Genomic DNA, 19461 nt, shown 5'->3' on the forward strand with positions numbered 1-19461 from the left:
GGAAGGTTGATAGAATGGAGCATAGATTAAGGTAGATTAGTCAGAAGCAAACCAGACTTTTTAAGGGGGATAGGGTAGAAAAAGAAAAAATAAACAAAAGAAAAAATAGGATTGAGGGAAAGACAGTAATTATAACTGAATATGAATGGGATGAACTCTCCCATAAAACAGAAGGGGATAGCAAAATGGATTACAATCCAACAATATGTTGTTTGCAAAAAACACACTTGAAATTGGGATATGCAGAACAAAACTAAGGGGTTGAAGCAGAATCTATTATGCTTTAGGTGAGATTAAAAAAAAAAAAAAGGGTTAGCAAGCAAGGCCTTACACAAAGGAAAAATAGACCTAATTAAAAGAGATAAGAAGGAAACTATATTTTGCTGAATAAGTAACATACAAAATGAAGCAATATCAGTACAAAATATATACACCAAATGGAATAGCATCCAAATTCTTAAAGGAAAAGTTAAATGAGTTATAAAAGAAAATAGTAAAACTACTACTAGTAAAAAACCTCAATGTTTCCCTCTCATAATTTCATTAAAGAGAATGACAATGAAGCACAATATACCAAAATTTATGGGATGCAGCCAAAGCAGTATTTAGGGGAAATTTTATATCTCTATATGCTTAGATCAGTGAACTGGGCAAACCATTCCCACCTATTTCTGAGCTAAGGAAAAAGAGGTCAGTACAAAACATGGACTTTGAGAAGCCCTTTCCTTGAGACTATGAAAACTTGTGTCTTACTCGCAGTTTAGAGTTGGAGGAAGAGGATAGGCTGGAGTACGTTTCTAAGAGTTCAGCTTTCTATGGTCACAAAGGAAGTGTTGGGGATCCTTGGGTCTCTTTTCCCTCCCCACATATCTTCATATAATTAAGATTAGAAACAGAATTATAAAGACCAGTCATAAATCAGAATGAGCAAAACTTTGTGTATGGCCCAAAGGAGGGGGGAGAGAAGAAACAGTATTGAGTCCAATGTTCACAATAAAAGGCCCAGAGAACTAGGATCTATTTGGAGGTTTCTACCCATCTCTATTTCCCCCCACACTGGCAGATGAAGAACCCATTTTGCCATATGCTTATCTGACTACTATTTTCCAAGGTCAAGGCACAGTATCACTGTTCTGAAACAAAGTTTACTTATGAGCAAACATATCAATACTTGTTGAAAATGTTTTCCTACTGAATTTTATACACACAATATTTTCAGGAAAGCAAAATGTTTCAGGGGATAATGCCAGGCCTGAAGTCAGGAAGAACTGAATTCAAATTAGGCTACAGAAACTAGCTATGTGACCCTGGACAAGTCACTTAGCCCTGTTTACCTCAGTTTCCTCTTCTGTAAAATAAACTGGAGAAGGAAACAACAACCTACTCCAGTATGTTTGCCAAGAAAATACCAAAAGGAGTCATGAAAAGTCTAATATGACTGAACAACAATAACAAACTATTTCCAATGGAAAATGGTTTTTTAAAAAAATTCTAAACAAATGTTTGTATGTAGGGAGTTTGACAGAATGTAAGAATCCATACTTGCTAAATTGTAGATAAAGCTGAGGTTCCAAAATATAAATGTCTAAGACAATTAAAAATCTAAATCACTTAAGTGTTGGGAGCTTGGGGAAGAAGTTGGAGAGGGCTTTGAAGAGAAAGAAAAAGGTGTTTGGTAGGAAAAAATAAAACAATACTTCACATATGGGGTCTTCCTTTTGTTCAATTCTTTAATTTTATTCCTTTCCTTCTATTCACATGGCCCCTTAGGAAAAAATTCTTAGTATTTCATAAGTTGGTTTAACTAAAATTCATTCTATATTTGTGATACAAACTTTTTTTTGTTCCATATTTATATTGATTGTTCCAGAAGGAAAGCCTTTCCTAAATGACAACCCTCTTAAAGGTTCTCTCTTGTATGAATTTTCTGATGATGAGTAAGTTGTGCTTTCAGACGGAATGCCATCTCACATTCATTACATTCATAGGGTTTCTCCCCAGTGTGAATCCTCTTGTGCCGTGTAAGGTGTGTGCTCAAGCGGAAGGCTCTCCCGCACTCAATACATTCGTAACGTTTCTCTCCAGTATGAATCCTATAATGCCGATTGCGTTCTGTCCTGTGACTGAAAGCCTTCCCACACACATTACACTCAAATGGTTTCTCACCAGTATGAATTCTATGATGTTGAATAAGTTGTGTTCTCAAGCGGAAGGCCTTCCCGCATTCATTACATTCAAAGGGTTTCTCGCCACTGTGAATTGTCTGATGTTCAGTAAGGTGTGTCTTCTGGCGGAAGGCCTTTCCACACTCACCACACTCAAAATGTTTCTCACCAGTATGAACTGTCAGATGTTTAGTAAGACGTGCCTTCAAACGGAAGGCTTTCCCACATTCATTACATTCATAAGGTTTTTCTCCACTATGGATTCGCTGATGTCGAATAAGGTTTCTACTCTGGCTAAAAATCATCCCACATTGGTCACATTCACAAAGTTTGTCACCAGTATGAAGCCTCTGATGTTGAGTAAGCTGTCTTTTCAGGCGGAAGGCATTGCCACATTCATTACATTCATACTGTTTTTCTCCACTATGAATTTTCTGATGAATCGTAAGTCCTGTCTTCCAGCGAAAAGCCTTCCCACATTCATTACACCTATGAGTTTTCTCTCCAGTGTGAATTATCTTATGTTCAACAAGTCCTGCTTTCCGGCGGAAAGCCTTCCCACATTCATTGCATTCATAAGGTTTCTCTCCAGTATGAATTGTCTGATGCCGAGTAAGTTCTGTTTTCTGACTAAAGGCTTTCCCACATTCATTACACGCATAAGGCTTCTCACCAGTATGAATTATCTGATGTTGAGTAAGCTGTGAGCTCTGGCAAAAGGCTTTCCCACATTGATCACATTTATAAGGCTTCTCTCCAGTATGAATTCTCTGATGCCTTGTAAGATAAGAGCTCAATCTGAAGGCTTTCCCACATTCCCGACATTCGTAAGGTTTCTCTCCAGTATGAATCGTCTGATGTTGAATAAGGCAAGTACTGTTGCGAAAGGTCTTCCCACATTCATTACATTCATAAGGTTTTTCACCAAAATGGACCGCCTGGTGTTGATTAAGTTGAGCTCTTTGATGAAAGGCCTTTCCACATACAGTGCATCCATAAGGTTCCTTTCCATTATGAACTGTCTGATGTTGAATAAGCTGTGAACTGAGGCGGAAAGCCTTTCCACAGTCATTACATTGATAAGGTTTCTTTCCAGTATGAATTTTATGATGCTGAATAAGTAATGTTCTCAGGCGGAAGGCCTTTCCACATTCAGCACATTCATAAGGTTTCTCTCCAGTATGAATTGTCTGATGTTGAGTAAGTTGTGAGCTCTGGCGGAAGGCTTTTCCGCAGTCGTTACATTCATATGGTTTTTCTCCCGTATGAATTCTGTAATGCTGAATCAACTGTTTTCTCAGGCGAAAGGCCTTTCCACATTCATTACACTCATAACGTTTTTCTCCAGTATGAACTGTCTGGTGTTGATTAAGTCCAGTGCTCTGGCGGAAAGCCTTTCCACACACATTACATTCAAAAGGTTTCTCTCCAGTATGAATTCTATGATGTTGAATAAGACTGGCCCTCTGGCTGAAGGCTTTCCCACATTCATTACACTGATAACGTTTCTCTTCATTATGCAGCCTATAATTTTCCATAAAGTCTGAATTATGCTTTAAAAATTTCCCATAGTCATTATATTTGGAAAATATCTTCTTTGAATACATTCTATTATATTTCCTTAGGTCTGTAGAAAGTTTGAAGTGTTTTCTACTTGTATCTCGTTTCAGGAGGCTCATTCCAAAAGATGATCTCTGTCGCACAAAAGAAATGTGCCCCAGACTGAAGTGTTTGTCATATTTGTAGCTTCTTGACTTATATGCACTTTTCTTTTGAGTTATTTTTACTTTCCAAGAATGTTTTCCCTCACTGTTCTCCTCCCTTTCTAATATAGCACCACCATGTTCCCAGGCTTCTTGTAAGGTAGATAAATGGAGATCTTCTTCCATGCCTTTTTCTTGGGATGATTCTTCTACTGAAATCCCCAGCCTTAGAGAAAACTCCTTAGTTTCATGAGCAGCCTCCCAATCTGAATGAGAAAACAAAAATATAATTGTGCTCTTTGTTACTTTAGCTATACACGCAGACCTGCCTTTTATATTCCCTATTAAGAGAAATTACTTTCTAAATATTCTTTGTCAATCTATTCCCCCCCCCCCCCAGTATTCCCTCTAAAAATAAAGCCCCTTCTGTAGGAATTTGTGTTCTTCAGCTTCTTACACATTGGCTTTTGGGGGTTATTTTTTTAGGCCCCTTTACTGGATTTCATTGTTTTATTTTAAGCAGTTGGAAATTTTGAGATATATTTTTTACAAAATAATTTTGAGATATGATAATGCTAGACTCCAATTATTAAAATCTTGATTATTTCTCTTAATCCTTTGTTCTTCCAAATATCATTTTTGATTGTTTTATTTAAATCTATATAATATCTTATAAATAATTTGACTGTATAACATCAACTCTGTAAATTATTTTAGAAAGTATTGTCATTTTTACTATGCTGATATATCCCATCCACAAAAATGTATTCCCACTCCTGAATATTTGAGTCTTTTTATTTTTGCCAAAATCGTTTTCAAGTCCTAATTATGAGCCCTACATATATCTTGATAGGTTCACATCTAATCATTTTAAGAATTATGGAAGTAACTTATGATGACAGAGATTTAAAATCACTTAAAGAAGTTTGACCTGTTCATCCACAAAAGAAAGACCAAGTGAATGAATGAAGGTATGTTGCCCAGATCTAACATGCATATGGGTCTTTAGTCATCAAGAGAAGCGACTGAAACATGGCAGAATGAAGCCAGGAAGTTCCTTGAGGTATTCCAGTTTCCTTTGAAAACCACATGAAACCAAGCCTCTGAACAGATTCTGAAATCACAATGCTTATGAATAGATGGAACAAAACTATTTTCCAGCTCAAGATAGGTTGAAAGGACTTCGTCTCATTGGGGCGAAAGGGGTGTACAATCCACAGCTCAGACTATGTTTGGGAAAACCAGTGGGAGGGTCTTAATCACAGTAGAACAGCAACCAAAAACCTCATTCCTAATTCAGTAAAATGGTAGCAGAGCAGACCAGTGGGGCAGCCTCCACTCCCAGCGCAGAAGGCAAATTGCCAGCCATGGAAACCAGGCAACAACAGGCAGGACTAGGCTGGGCTAACCCCTGTTGTGAGCAAGCCAGCCAACACAAGGGGCCCCTTTGCTCAAAGTCAAAGTTCAGAGCAGCACAAGAAGCTTGGGACAGAATCCCCTGTGCCCAGGAGCAGAGTTCAACCTTAAAAATCACAAAATAGAAAAAAAGAAAGAAGAACACTAACCACAGAAAGCTACCATGATAACAGAGAAGACCAAAACACCAATTCAGAAGAGGACAAAATGCCCACATGCAAAATCTCAAAGAAGGATATGAATTGATCTCAAGCCCAAAAAGCTTTCTTGGAAGACTCATAAATAATTTTAAAGATCAAATTTAAAAATGTAGGAAAAAAATTGGGAAAAGAAAGGAGAGGTATGCAAGAGAGAGTCAATAGCCTAGAAAAGGGAAACATTTCCTTTAAAAATACAATTGGCCAAATGCAAAAATTATATATATATATTTCCACTGAAGAAAACAACATCTTTAAAAGAAATAATCAAATGGAAAAAGAGAGAAAAACTGAAGAAAATCACACATTAAAAACTAGAACTGGACAAGTGGAAGCTAATGACTCTATGAGACATCAAGAATCAGTTAAACAAGCTAAAAAGACTGGAAAAAAATGGAAGAAAGTATAAAATATCTCATTGGAAAAACAACTGATCTGGAAAACAGATCTAGGAGAGAGAATTTAAAAATTAACAGACCACCTGAAGGCCACCACCAAAAAAGAGCCTGGACAGTATTCTTCAAGAGATCATCAAGGAAAACTGCCCTGATATATTAGAATCAGAGGGCAAAATAGACATTGAAAGAATCCATTGATCGCCTCCAGAAAGAGATTCCACAAAGAAAACTCCAAGAAACATTGTTGCAAAACTCCAAAACTATAATCTCAAGGAAAAAAATACTGCAGGCTGACAGAAAAAAACCAATTCACATATCGAGGAGCTATGGTCAGGATTACTTAGGATTTAGCAGCTTCTATAATAAAGGATCGGACAGCCTGGAATACCATATTCTGGAAGGCAAAGGACCTTGGGTTACAACCAAGAATCAAGTATTCAGAGAGACTGAGCATCATTTTTCAGGAGAGGAGATGGACCTTTAATGAAGGAAGGGATTTTCAATTATGTTTAGAAACTTATCTTCCCTTATAAAGAAGTGGGAGGAGAAAGAGGTATGGAAAAGGAAGAGGGATGACAGAAAGGAGGGTTAAGAGAGGAGAGACAGGGTAAAAAGAAAGAAAAAATATATAGAGGAGAAAATAGAATGGAAGGAAACACACAGCTGGTAATCATAACTATGAATGTGAATGGGATGAACTCTCCCATAAAACAAAAGTGAATCAACAGAATCTTACAATATGTTGTTTACAAGAAACATATAAAAAAAAGACATACAAAATAATGGTAAAAGGTTGGAATGGAATATATGATGCTCAGCTAAAGCAAACAAAGCAGGGTAGCAATTCTGATCTCAAAGCAAAAGCAAAAATACATCTACTTAAAAGAGATAGGAAAGGAAGCTATCTTGTTAAAAAGTACCATAGACAATATATGTCAATATTAAATACATATGCACTAAGGGATACAGCATCGAAATTCTTAGAGAAGTCAAGTCAGTTACAGGAATAAATAGATAGTAAAACTATACTGGTGGAGGACCTTGGAATTCTGACCTCCCCCTCGCAGAATTAGATAAATCTAACCACAAAATAAATAAGAAAGAAATTAGAGTAGTTAATAGAATTTTAGAAAAATTCGATATGATAGACATCTGAAGAAAATAGAATGGGGACAGAAAGGAATATATCTTTTTCTCAGCAGTACATCGATACCTACATAAAAACTGACCATTTACTAGAGCATAAAAACTTCACATCAAATGCAGAAAGGCAGAAATAGTAAATGCATCCCTTTCAGATCAAGACACAACAAAAATTAAACTCAATAAAGGGTCAAGGAAAGATAGATGACCAATTAGAAATTAAATAATCTAACCCTAAAGAATAAATGGGTTAAACAATAAATCATAAAAACAATAATTTATCCAAGAGAATGACAATAATGAGACAATATACCAAAACCTATGGGATGCAGCCAAAGCAGTTCTTAGGAAAATTTTTCTATTTTTAACTACTTATATGAATAAAATAAAGAGGAGATCAATGAATTGGGCATACAAACTAAAAAAGCTAGGAAAAAAAATAGCATGCATTTGGAATGTGTCCAAAAGTGTATATATGAGTGACAGACCATACTGACAATGAGCTGGTTCCTCAATTGAAAAGGTGAACAATATGGATAATCTTGGGAAAACAAGTCGGCTGAGTCACCCTAATGTCCTATTAAAACAAAGGCACTTTAAAAAAATATAAGCATTTTGTTGATATTCCTTTATGGCAGGGAATTATGGGCCACCGTTGCCTCTGAGTAACTAAAGGTGAGTAACACCCAAAGAACAATGCAGAGGAACATGCAACATAAAACCAAAGAAGAACTCTGAAAAATATATAAAGGGCTTCATCAAAATATTTTATCATAGGTTAACCACATGGCAAGTGTAAGTATGACAGAGACAGAATACTCTACTGGTACATCCATGATGCTGGGAGAAAAACAAGGCATTTTGGAAGCATTAGGTGGTGAACAGATGAAAGAACATGTACCATGGTTTCCACATAGTGAGTAGATGTTATGGGCCAGAACTCTGAACTTGAAACAAAGGATTCTTACACAGTACTAAGTCAGTGGAATTGATAGAGACAATAGTTATCTAATTTAGCATGGTTCAGTATGATTGATTTAATCCTACAAGGAGATGTTATGGGCCAGAATTTGAAACAAGGTACTAAGTAGAATTGAAGAGACAATGGGTTAAATGTAGTTTAGCATTGATTTAATTGTACAACAAATAACGGTTTTCTAGTGATAGAATGATTGGTGTATACTCATGTGGGGCATATAAGGGAAAAGCTCTCAGGGCCAGAAGAGACAAGCGCACTAGAAGCTCTCGGAGGCTGAGACAGATTCATTCCATCGTCCATCTTTGTGGTGGCTGGAGGCTGAAGCACAAACCTTTGGAGTTGGGGAGATTCAGAGGCCAGAGAAGGAGGCAGGAGCTCAAGCTCTTGAAACAAGGCCTTTAAGAAAGCTAGCCAAGCCCCAAGTGAAGGAGATAAGACTTTGAAAGAAACAATAAAGGATTTGGACTTTAACACCTGGCTTCCAGTGTGGTGATTACTGAACTGAAACGAAGGTTGCCTCCAGAGACCACCAAGAAAACCTCAACAGAGAACAATACATTTTAGAGAGAAGATTATAAGTAGAAATAAATTAGTTATGTTCTACACTGTTCGAAGGATGGTTTGCAAAAATGCCAGGAAAACTGGAAAAGTAGAAACAAAAATTATATTTAGATGAAGAACTATTATCTGAATAGGTAATTTCGTAAACAAACTAGAGGAGCAATGGCAGAAATATTCATATTAATTATGGCTAGGAGGACCATATAGTTCACAGAAGATAAAACTGGCAATTCTAATTATATAAAATTGAAAAGCTTCTATAGAAACAAAACCAATACAATTAAACTTGTAAAGTTTACTGAGAAAAAAATCTGTTGCAAATTTCATTAATAAAAGTTTTATCCAAGATATATAGTGAAGTGATCAAATATCTAAGACTAAGAGCCATTAACCAACAGAGAAATAATCAAAGGGTATGAACAGGCAAAGTGATGTAGTGCATAGAACACTAGACCTGGAGGGAGGAAGACTAAAGTTTGAATCCAATCTCAGAAAACAAAAAAATGAACTTAGGCTAATCACTTAAACTCTTTCTGCCTCAATTTCCTCACCTGAAAAATCGGGATAATAACAGAGCCTACTTCTCAGTGTTTTTGTGAGGACAAATATATTTGTAAAGTACCTGGGAAACCATAAAAAATGCCAAATAAATGGTATTACTCATTGATCTTTTCAAAAATTTGAAAAAGTAGATATTTTAAAAATGGATTTTTCACAAAGATTATATGAATATCTAGAAATTATGCCATAGTTTAAAAAAATGAAATAAAAGCTCTGATGAAAAGAATTAAAAGGAAAAGAAAATAGCTTAGAAAAGTAGTAGACGCCCTGAAAACAAGAACAGCACAAATACAAATCAATGGCTTCTTAGGATAGTAAGAAATTTAAAAAAAAATTAAAACATTAAAAAAATAACAAATGTAAGCTGATTCTTAAAAAAAAAAAAAAGACCCAGGAAACAGGTAAAAGAGAGAATTTTAAAACCGCTGAAGTCCCTGAAAAAAAAATAACTGTGTATTATTTTAATTCATCATGAAAAAAACTGCCCACATCCATTAAAACCACAGGCAAAATAAAGATAGGATTCAACAATCATCTCCTTCAGTAAGCCATCAAAATCTCAGAAATGTCACTTCCAAGATCTACTGCCCTCAAAGAAAAAAAAATTGACAAATATTACGAATGAAGGAGTTCAAGTATCTAAGAACTAAAGTTAAGATTAAAAGCTCTGTTAACTTCTAATATGAATATGAGAAGAGATCATGTAATATATATGCATAAAAGACCAAAGATGGAATATTATAACCAAGAAGAACTTATCCTGCAGCAAAGATGGATATAAATCTACAAGGAAAAAAATAAAATGGAAGACTGGCCAACATTATTCATGAAAAGACCAGATCTGAGTATGAACTTATTTCTCCTGATGGGTCTGTGGAGAAATGATCATGTTTGTCATGTTAAAAAAACAAACTAAAAACTATATTTAAAAAAAGTAAACAAAGGCAAGCCTGACATAGAGCATGATACAGGCAATGAAAAAAAAAACTTTAATTATCTAGACATCTGCTGGTATTTTCTCCCTACCCCAAACAGAATACAGCTAATGATTTCCTGACTACTTTAAAAATTCCATCTTTCAAAATGTGGCTATACCAACAAAACTTCTGACCAAGAAAGCAGAACTGGCTGCTGGGATAGAAATGATGAGAATTTTGGGAAGAAAAGAATAAATACTCTACCTTGCAAATTGTAACAGAAAAGGCTACTTCTACCTTTCAAGAACCATAGACTTCAGGAGAGCAGATTTTAAGGGATTCAGAAAAAAAAAAAAAAAAAAGGATTACATGAGCCAAAATTCTCCAAGATGAAGTTACCAATCCATTAAAGTTAAAAAGCTTTCAAGGATGACATTCTCAAGGCATATCTAGGTGGTCTAGTAACGGCTGGATGTGGTAAAAAAAAAGATGTGGAGTCAAATCCAGCTTCAAACATTTCCTAGCAATGTGAATCTGGGCAAGTCATTTAGCTTCTGTGCTTTAGTTTCCCCACTTGTAACATGGATACAGCTACTTGTCCCACCTATAAGGATTCTGCAAACCTCAAAGCATTAGTGCTAATGGCTATTATTTATTACAAGTGAACAAGTGTGGAGAGGAGCTTTCTCAAGAGACAGAACTATATGCACAAGAACTCACTTTCAATGGAGGCAGTTAAAACACATGCACCAAAAAGGGAACCAAGAGAATGCTAAAGCTCAGAATGTTTTGCGCGCTGCTGAATACAGAATAACAACCAGGGGTCTGTTTCAAACTAGCTCAGGGAAAAGGAGATCCAGAAGGAGCTAAGGCTATTCCAAAGTTGGATGGGAAAAAGATCAAGCAGCTCAGCATGACCTCAGCATTGAACGAGAGGGACCAGAACAAAGGGATATTTAATTACAGAGCTCTTAAGAGAGCCCCCGGCTGCCTCGATGAGTGCTCAGGTGCAGGATATCCTTAAGGACAGAAAGGGCCGGCAGGGGTCATTCCTGAGCCACTGCCAGTGACCTCTGAGATCAGGGTGAAGGGGAGAGACGTCACTTGGTCGCATGAATGTTGTCCCAATCTAAGGAACAAAAAAGGAAGCGAATGGATGCTGCAGACTTTAGGGCAGGCACTTGCCTCAGAATCCTGCAAACAGAACCACACACCCTGCTGTGATCTGGTCAGGGCTGGATACAAGGAGACTCTCACCTCCCCTTTCTCAGCTCTGTGCTTCCCTAAATGCTGACTGTGATGAGCTTGCGGTCCACTCAAAGCCCTGAATCATTTCCCAATTATCTTCTGATATCAGGGAAGTTGCTGTCCGTGTGCACGTTCACTTCTGGGCACCTCAGCCAAGAAGCACCCAGAGCTGGGAAACCAGGATGTTGGGGGGCCCCGGGGGCTTAAGTTCCTGCCATCACACAACTCGACAAAGGAAGTGGGGGTGTTTAGTGAGAAGAGAAGATCTGGGGCCGGTGACAACATCAGGTCATCAAGAAAGCTTAACTGCCCTGTTCTGTTTGGCCCCAGAGGGTGTAAGGAGGAGCAATGGGTATTTAAGAAAAGAGGTAAACCGAGGCTTGATGTTACAGAAAACTTAATGATCTCAACCATCCGCAGGGAGGTTAGGGGCGGTGAGAGGCCTGTCTCCACCAGGCTGCCCATCGGTCATGAATCAGTTGGCCGTGGCAGCCCACGCCAAAGGAAGTGGAGACAACCCTGGGGGCCCCCTCGGGTCGTTCAGTGACCAGAGCAGAGCATCTGGGGGAGGGGCACAGGGTGGAGGAGAAAGGCTCCAGTCCTGCTTGGGCTGGCCCTTCTCTGGCACTGGAGGGACCTTAGGAGGGGAGAGACGTCAGGACGCCAGGGGCCGATGTCTGGAGTCTGCAGGATCAGCCAAGGCCACGCAAGCCCAGCTGCTCCCAGGGGCAGCCGATGGGGACCTCTAGGTTCAGTGTCTGCCTGGACTGACCAAGCGGACGGCTGGTTACAAGGACCTCTCACCTGGGTGGCTACTCCTCGGGATCCCTCCTGGCGTCCAGGGTGCTTCCCTTCGCTCCAACTGGGAGATCACCTCTGGCTTGGAAACCGTAAGTCCTGTGTTGGAAAAAAGAAATGATCAGGGTCAGAGTCATCCCCGACTTTAATCACTGTCCCTGGCCTTTGCAAAAAAGCCGGTATGCTAGCTAGTGAGGCCCAGAAAGTTCTATACAAAAAAACTCTTTAAAACATGATGAATTGGGGGGAAATAGACGACACAGTGGACCTGACCTCAAAAAACAATTTCCTTTGACCCAAGTTAAGTGCATGGAACCTTTCATGCAACTGCCTGACCTTAAGACTTCAGGGAATAGAAAGACAGGAGATTAAACCTCAGGGGCAACATACCCACGGGGCCAGTTTCTAGTTGTCCAAAGCAAAACATTTCACAAATCTATCGCTTCTTGGCTCCAAAAGGTTTAATAATTCTGGTCTCTGCTCTGTAAGCAATAGCTGCCCAAGAGAACAGCCATCGTTTATGGAGAGCACTCCCGGCCTCTTCCTCCCCAGCACCACGGCTCCAGAGAGCAGAATCGCTGCAGGAAGTTGTCCTTACCCAGGCGCACCAAGTTCCTATAGTTCTCCAGCATCACCTCCCGGTACAGCTCCTTCTGAGGGGGGGCCAGGTGTCTCCATTCCTCACAAGTAAATTCCACTGCGACATCACTGAATGTAACCGATTCCTTAAAGAGAAAACAAGTGGCTGGGTGTCCCAGGAGCAGCCCTCAAACACCAGCTCTGGGGGGTGCTCAGCAACCAGAGGATTTGGCTTTCAGCAGGATCCAGAATATCAGAAGAACAACTGTGGGACTCTGGGTTACGAAACCGTCAGCACTACAACAGATATTTATAAGTGTTTCCTATGTACCAGACACTGTTAAATCCAAACAAGAACTGAAAAGTCACTCCCTTCAAGGAATCCACCCTCTAATGCTTCTAATTCTAATACTTCTGAGTAACATACAATCAAGTGTGATTATGATTCATAATCAGTTGTATTTTTGTGCTATAATGGACCTCACCAAGGAGAACTCTGCTGGCCCTCAAAATGTGACATTATACAGTGGGAGTGGGGGTCTGACAGCTTTCCTGGGCCAGCCCTTTCTCCTTCCCCTCCCAACTTCTCAGCTAAATACTGTACCCTGATGTCCTGGGGGCTATTCCACCCATTCCATCCAAATTCATTGGGATGATGATAATGAAGTTAAGGTAGATTAATAATTCACACCTGCCCCACCCAGGAATCCTGACTGGCTGGCTGCCGGCTGGTGCGTTCCAGCTGGGGTCCCTGTCCCCCCGCACATTTCTTCATGCCCACCCTGCCCCCAACATCCTCCTCTAAAGCGGCCCATCTCTTCCACCATGCCCTCTGGAAGGCCTAGCCCAACTAGCAAACAAGTTTTCATCTTAAACCTTTTTCCTTCTTCTTCTTTTCATCTTCTTGCAATCACAGAGACAGATTCTAGGTGAAAGAAGAAATTCTATGTCTCAGTTGCTCCCCAGCCTTACTCTCCGAGGATGTGACCTCGGTCAAACTGAGACCTATTGAAGACCTCAGCTTACAGAGGCCGAGGTCTCCCACTGCATCTGGGCCATCTCCAATCATCCTGATCCATATCTGCCTATTGGACCCTGATGGCTCCAGAGGGGAAAGTGAGGTGACCCTGCCCAGCCCTCCCTCCCTGATGTCATGGTCCTCTTGGAGAATGGAGGACAAACAAAAATAAGCTGTAACACTACCATCACCCTTTGCTCCGTAGGCTGTTGTGGTACCCTTCCTTCCGGCTCTTCTCTATCCTCCTCTGCCTTCTTTGGAGGATCCTCCTATAGATGAGACTCTCTAATCATTCCTGCCCTTCTCGGGTCTGAGCCCTCCTCTCTTCTCCCTTCGTCCTAATTCACCCAGTGATCTCCCACAGATCCAATTATCGTGTCTATCCCTCTAGCGTCAAGCCTTCAAGTACACATGGCAGCTTCAATGGGATGACCCACAGATTTCTTAAAACTCCTCGGTCCAAAGCTGGACTCACTCCCTCTGTCCCAAACCCTCCTCTCCTCCTCCCTTCCCCCACAATGCTGAGGGCACCGCCATCCTCCTGGTCCCTTGGGCTTGAATCTTGGTGTCATCCTCCACTCCTCCACCCAATCGTGCCACCTCTTGCATGAGGGACCTCCCACGTGTGCAACAGCTTTTGAACTGTCCCCTGGCAGCCAACCCCCTTCTCTCTTGGGTTGTCCTCCCTGTGGTCAGCCCCTCTGTCTCTTGGGCTGTCCTCCCTGCGTCCAGCCTCTCTTTGGGCTGGTCCAGCTTCCATTTGGCTGTCAAAGAATCTTCCTAAAATGCCTGATCACTCCCTCCAACTGTAGTTCTCCCCACAGTCTCTCAGCAAGCCCAAGCTAACCCTTAGGGAAAGAGCAAAGATCGACAAAGTTAGAGAAGATAAGACTCTATACACATCTTTCTCTTGACACACACTGTATTTCTTATAGTGATTTATATGGATAATTCATACACTGAGGATTAACAAACATTCATTAGTTCTTGTTCCCTCTAGTTTGGGATGGGAAGAAAGAGAAACTGGGCATAAACAAATTAGAAATCACTTCTAATACACACTAATTTGGGAAATTGATATTCAGAAATACAAGACCAACAAATATTCATCCATTATTCTTTTTCCAATGTGATCTTGGATTGGAAGGGGAAGAACCTGGACATAATCAGGAAGCCACTCCTTTTTGTAGGGGGCCCTGTGATCCATTCATTTGGGAAACAATTTAACATTCTGAAATACAAATCACTCACATGATCATATTCTCTGGCATTAAGAAGGTGGTTCAGTGCAGAGAGCCTTAGTCTGGGATCATGACAAAGTTCAAATCCAGCCTTAGACACATACCAGCTATAGGACCCTGAGTCAAGCTATTTGACCTTTGCCTCAGTTTTCTTAATTGTGAAAAAGGGGCAATAATAGCACCACTCTCCTAGGGTTGTTGGAACATCAAATGAGATATTTATAAACTACTTAGTACAGTGTTTGGCGCAGAGTAGATGTGCCAATAAAGTGCCTATTTCCTCCATCCAGGGATCCCATTCTCAGATTTATTCTCAAAGTACATTAAGAACAGAGAAATTCAACAAATACCCCACATTTTTTAAAAATAGCATTTGCAGCAACAAAAAGCTGGGAATATATTATGTGTTCAATGCCTGGGGACTCGCTAAACAAATTATGGAATAGGAACGTAACGCTAATGTGCTACAAGAAATGACAAATTCATATAATGTGCTCCTTCTCATTTCGGTCTCCTGGCTTCTCTCATGTCCCAGCTAAAATCCCACCTTCTCCAGGAAGTCTTTCTTAAACTCCCTGAATATTAGTGCCTTATCTCTCAATTATTTCCGATCCAGCCCGAATAAGATCTATTTGCACATGATTTATTTCCTTGTGATCTCCCCATTAGACTGTGAGGTCTTTGAAGGCTGGGATCTTCTTTTTCCTCTTTCTCAAGGCTCAGTGCTTAGAACAGTGCCTGCCACATAGTAGGAACTTTACATCTATTTATATATATTGTGTTTATACGATATATATTATGTAACATCTGTTATAAACATATTTATATATAACATATAAAACGTTACTGATGTGAACTATCAATCTCACTGAAGTTGTAACAATAGCAAGACTTTAGCAAGCAAAGAGATCCCTGGGGAAATTGTTACAGATTGGAGCAAATAAGATTTCTACAAGCACATAAATGTGTAATAATGTAGAAACAAAAGGGAAAAAATGAGCGGAGTAAGGTATCTGCCACTGACAGCAGAAAACACAACGAACAATCAAAGCTGAAGAAAAAGGCCACCTTAAAAAATACGATATTGAATATGAAGGGGGCAACCTCACAAACAGAGTGACTAAGAGAATGAAAGGTAAAACCAAATCAAACCTTTTTTTTTTTTTTTTTAAAAGAAAAGCCTATTTAAAGGACAAGGTTCTGGAATCGGTCCCATTCTGAATTAGCCCAAGCCTGACAAGCAGCGGGCCAGCCGGCAGCGCCAGAAGGCCCGAGCTCCTCCTAGGAGCAGGGCAAGTACATAAAGTCAAAGACAAACCAGCCAACTGACTAAGCCTTCATTAGTGGTGAGCACAGGGCAGGCGCCTCGGAGGGGGCGGAGGGGAAGGCTTCTCGGCCGGTCAGTAAGGAAACGGCCGCACCGGGGGCCCCCAGCGAGGCTCCCCGTCACACTCACCCCCCGAAGGAAGCTCCCGGCCACGGGGCGGCAGCCGCCAGACGAGGGGGGCGGGGCGGCAGCACTCACCTGCGGGGTCCGGGCGGTCAGCAGCACCGGGGCCATGCTCCGCGGCCGCCAAGGAGCAGGAGGCGGAGCTGCAGAAAGAGGGGGCCGTGAGCTGGGGGAGAAGCGTGAGGAGCCCGCGGGCGGCGGCCCCAGAGGGCACGCGGGGCCTGTGGCGGGGCGCTGCCCGGCTCGGGGCCGCCGAGGCTCGGAGGCAGGCTCAGACCTCCCGCGCCCATGAGCCGGGCGCCCCAGGAGGGAGGCAGGCTCCGCAGGGGGCGCCGAATACCTGCCGCTGCTCCAGGCCAGGCTCACAGGAGGGGCTCGGTGAATGCTCCCGGAGGCCGGCAGGGACCCGGCCGGGGGAAGGGGGAGCTGGAGGAGGGGGGCGGGGCGGGGCGGCGGCTCGAATCTCGCCTATCGGAGCGTCCCCTTGCGCGCGGGGCGTGGCTATCCGAGGGCGCCGGGGCTCTGCGCACGCGCGCCGCTTCTGGGCCGCTCCTCCTTTTTCGCCTTCCCCAGACACATCCCCAGGGGTTCCGACACCGGACGCAAACGTATCCCGGTCTCCCACCTGCCCATCCCGGCCCGTCCCTCCCCGTCTTTCGGGTCTTACTCCGACCGGGAACGCGCGGCTCCAATCCCGGTGGCCGCTAAAAATCAGAGGTAAGCCCGAAGCCGATACAGGCGCGTCTGAGACGCGAGCATCACGTGGAAGCGGAAGTGACACTAAGTACCTGCTTGACTTGGCCCTTCCTCTTCCGGCCTCGCCTCTCTCTCCTCACCAATCCTCTGAAGTCTCTTTTGCTGGGTCCGCCTGTTCCCGTTTCCATGGTTACAGGTGGAGCCTGACCGCCGCAGAGATTCCTGGGAAATGTAGTCTGTCTGCCGAGCAAGGTTTCTGCTTATGCTGTCCTGCTGTCAGTCTTCTCGGCACACCGAAGGCAAAGCCCCTGGCGTGGTTTATAAGGAAAAGGGGGCTTCCCGGGCACCCGAGCCCCGCCCCGAGCGAGGCCGTCGCGCCCCCCGTTCTGGAACTGCTATCCCCGGCTCCGGTGCCCCTCCCCCCCAAGTCCCCGCTTGCCGGAGCCAGGCCTGGGGGTTCCTGAAGCCCGAGCCCGGCCAGGAAGCTTCGGCATCAGCTGCGAGCTCTTCTTCCCAGCGTGCAGCCAGGCCGTTTCACGGGACGCCCCCCTGACCTCCGGCCCCCGCCCCCAGCGCGAGCCTCTTCCCAGGCTTTCTCCGGCTGGCGATGCTCTCGCTCCCCAGGGTCACTTGCCGCCGGTTCTTGGAGGTTCTGCTTAAGGGTCACACTCTGTCCCCCGCGAGGTGGGCGACATCATTGATGCACCTTTGCTGCTCTGACGTCAGTGGCGTCTGCCTCTTGCTGGCCTCACGGACCCCGTGGGAAGTCAGTCCAAGGCCGTGGTCGCTGCTTCCAAAACACAGCTCTCTGTATAGCGTAACGGCAGGGAAACCAATAAAGAGAAGATAATTGACTTGTCCGGGATCCCAGAGCTACTAAGTTGTGGTGGGAAACTTTCCGAAAATCGGTGAGATGGAACTGATATTGGGAGCAGCCAGATGGGGCAGAGCATTGGGACTATATCAGATGACTCATGAGTTCCAGTCTGGCTGCAGACCCTTCCTCGTTGGGTGACCCTGGGGAATGCTTCAGTTTGCCTCAGTTTCTTTATGTGTAAACTGGAGATTAAAATGGAGAAACCATTCCAGCGTCTCTGCCAAGAAAACTCTAAATAGGGCTACAAAGAATTGGATACTACTGAAAAATAACTGAACTGGACTGGAATTCACATGAATAGTTTCATTAGAACTGGAAGTTCCCTTAGCAGTCATCTAGTCAATCAAGCATTTATGGAGTCTACCATTTGGTAGTCCCTGCTGACAACAAGGTTATATTGTATTAAGGAGATTTGTATTGCATTGTATTGATTTTAAATGATAGCTTATTTTCAAAATATATGCAAAGATAGCTTTCAACATTCACCCTTGCAAAGCCTGATTGTATGGTATTTATAGGTACCTTGGGATGTAAGGAGTCTGATGTAGGTATCAATGGAGGAAAAAAGTACAGAATGGACCCTTAAAGACCACATATACCAGTAGTTATTGTCACTTCTGAAGGACTGTGCCCTGGATATGCTGCGTGTGTGAGAGATGTAAGGGGCAGTTCACATATGATTTAATGATACAAAATCATGAGCTTGGATTTATTGGGGTGCAACACTGATACTTTCTGAATCATCACTGATCCTAATCTTGGGTCACCATTATAACAGAGGTCATGAATTATATTTCATGGGCTAAATCTGGCCACCTATTTTTACAGAATTAGCTAAGAATGGTTTTCCTACAGGTCAGAATTTGCCGACTTATTTAAACAACATACATTCTCTGCATACAACTCATCCTGGGGCCCAAGTTGAGACTAAAGATCATGTAGTGTTCCAGAGCCTACTAGTCAGAACCTCCTGGTCCCGGGGAGCCCCCTTAGTTTGTTATATATGAAGGGTCATAACAGAGCAGAGAACTCTTCCTCTTGTTGGGGCTGTGTAGACTCTTCCCTCACCTTCATCTAAGAACTTAGTATTACCACCAAATTGCCTACAGTACCTCTTCAGGATAAATTCACTCTAGTTATGAAATGACATCTTACTGCTAAACATGCAAAAAACTCATCGGGTTAGAATGCTTCACCTCTCATCTTCCCCCATCTTACTTTCCATGCCTCAAAAGGAAAAGAAAAATCGACCCCTCGGGTCTTCAAAGTCTCTCTCTGTCCAAACCACTTCCTAGGAGAAAACTTGCCAGTTGAGGAAGGTACCTGAGCCACTTCTTGGGGTATGAAGAGCTCTTTTAGGGAGCAGAGACCTCAAAGATTAGGACTCTGCATTGTTGATAGAATTATGTCTCACAGTCCCTAATTGTCAGATAAATTTTAAAAACCATATCCAATAATCAACTGGACCTGACAACTTTCCCCATTCCTGGCATGTTAAGTCACTACAGAGATGG

At 42.2% G+C, this 19461-nt stretch overlaps 2 protein-coding genes across 2 annotated transcripts in view; both read right to left on the reverse strand.

Moving 5' to 3' along the window:
• Positions 1 to 19461, reverse strand: part of LOC100928103 (vomeronasal type-2 receptor 26-like) — a 441302-nt gene that overhangs the window by 327389 nt on the left and 94452 nt on the right.
• Positions 1713 to 17324, reverse strand: LOC105749454 (zinc finger protein 93). The gene is made up of 5 exons (XM_031949128.1): positions 17042 to 17324; positions 16450 to 16517; positions 12685 to 12811; positions 12093 to 12185; positions 1713 to 4134 (listed from the first exon to the last, which is right to left on the reverse strand). Exons 2-5 carry the CDS (start codon positions 16483 to 16485, stop codon positions 1901 to 1903), a joined length of 2490 nt encoding a protein of 829 aa, XP_031804988.1. The 5' UTR covers positions 16486 to 16517; positions 17042 to 17324; the 3' UTR covers positions 1713 to 1900.

The sequence above is a fragment of the Sarcophilus harrisii genome, chromosome 1 (assembly GCF_902635505.1).
Source record: "Sarcophilus harrisii chromosome 1, mSarHar1.11, whole genome shotgun sequence".
Classification (NCBI taxonomy): Eukaryota; Metazoa; Chordata; class Mammalia; order Dasyuromorphia; family Dasyuridae; genus Sarcophilus; species Sarcophilus harrisii.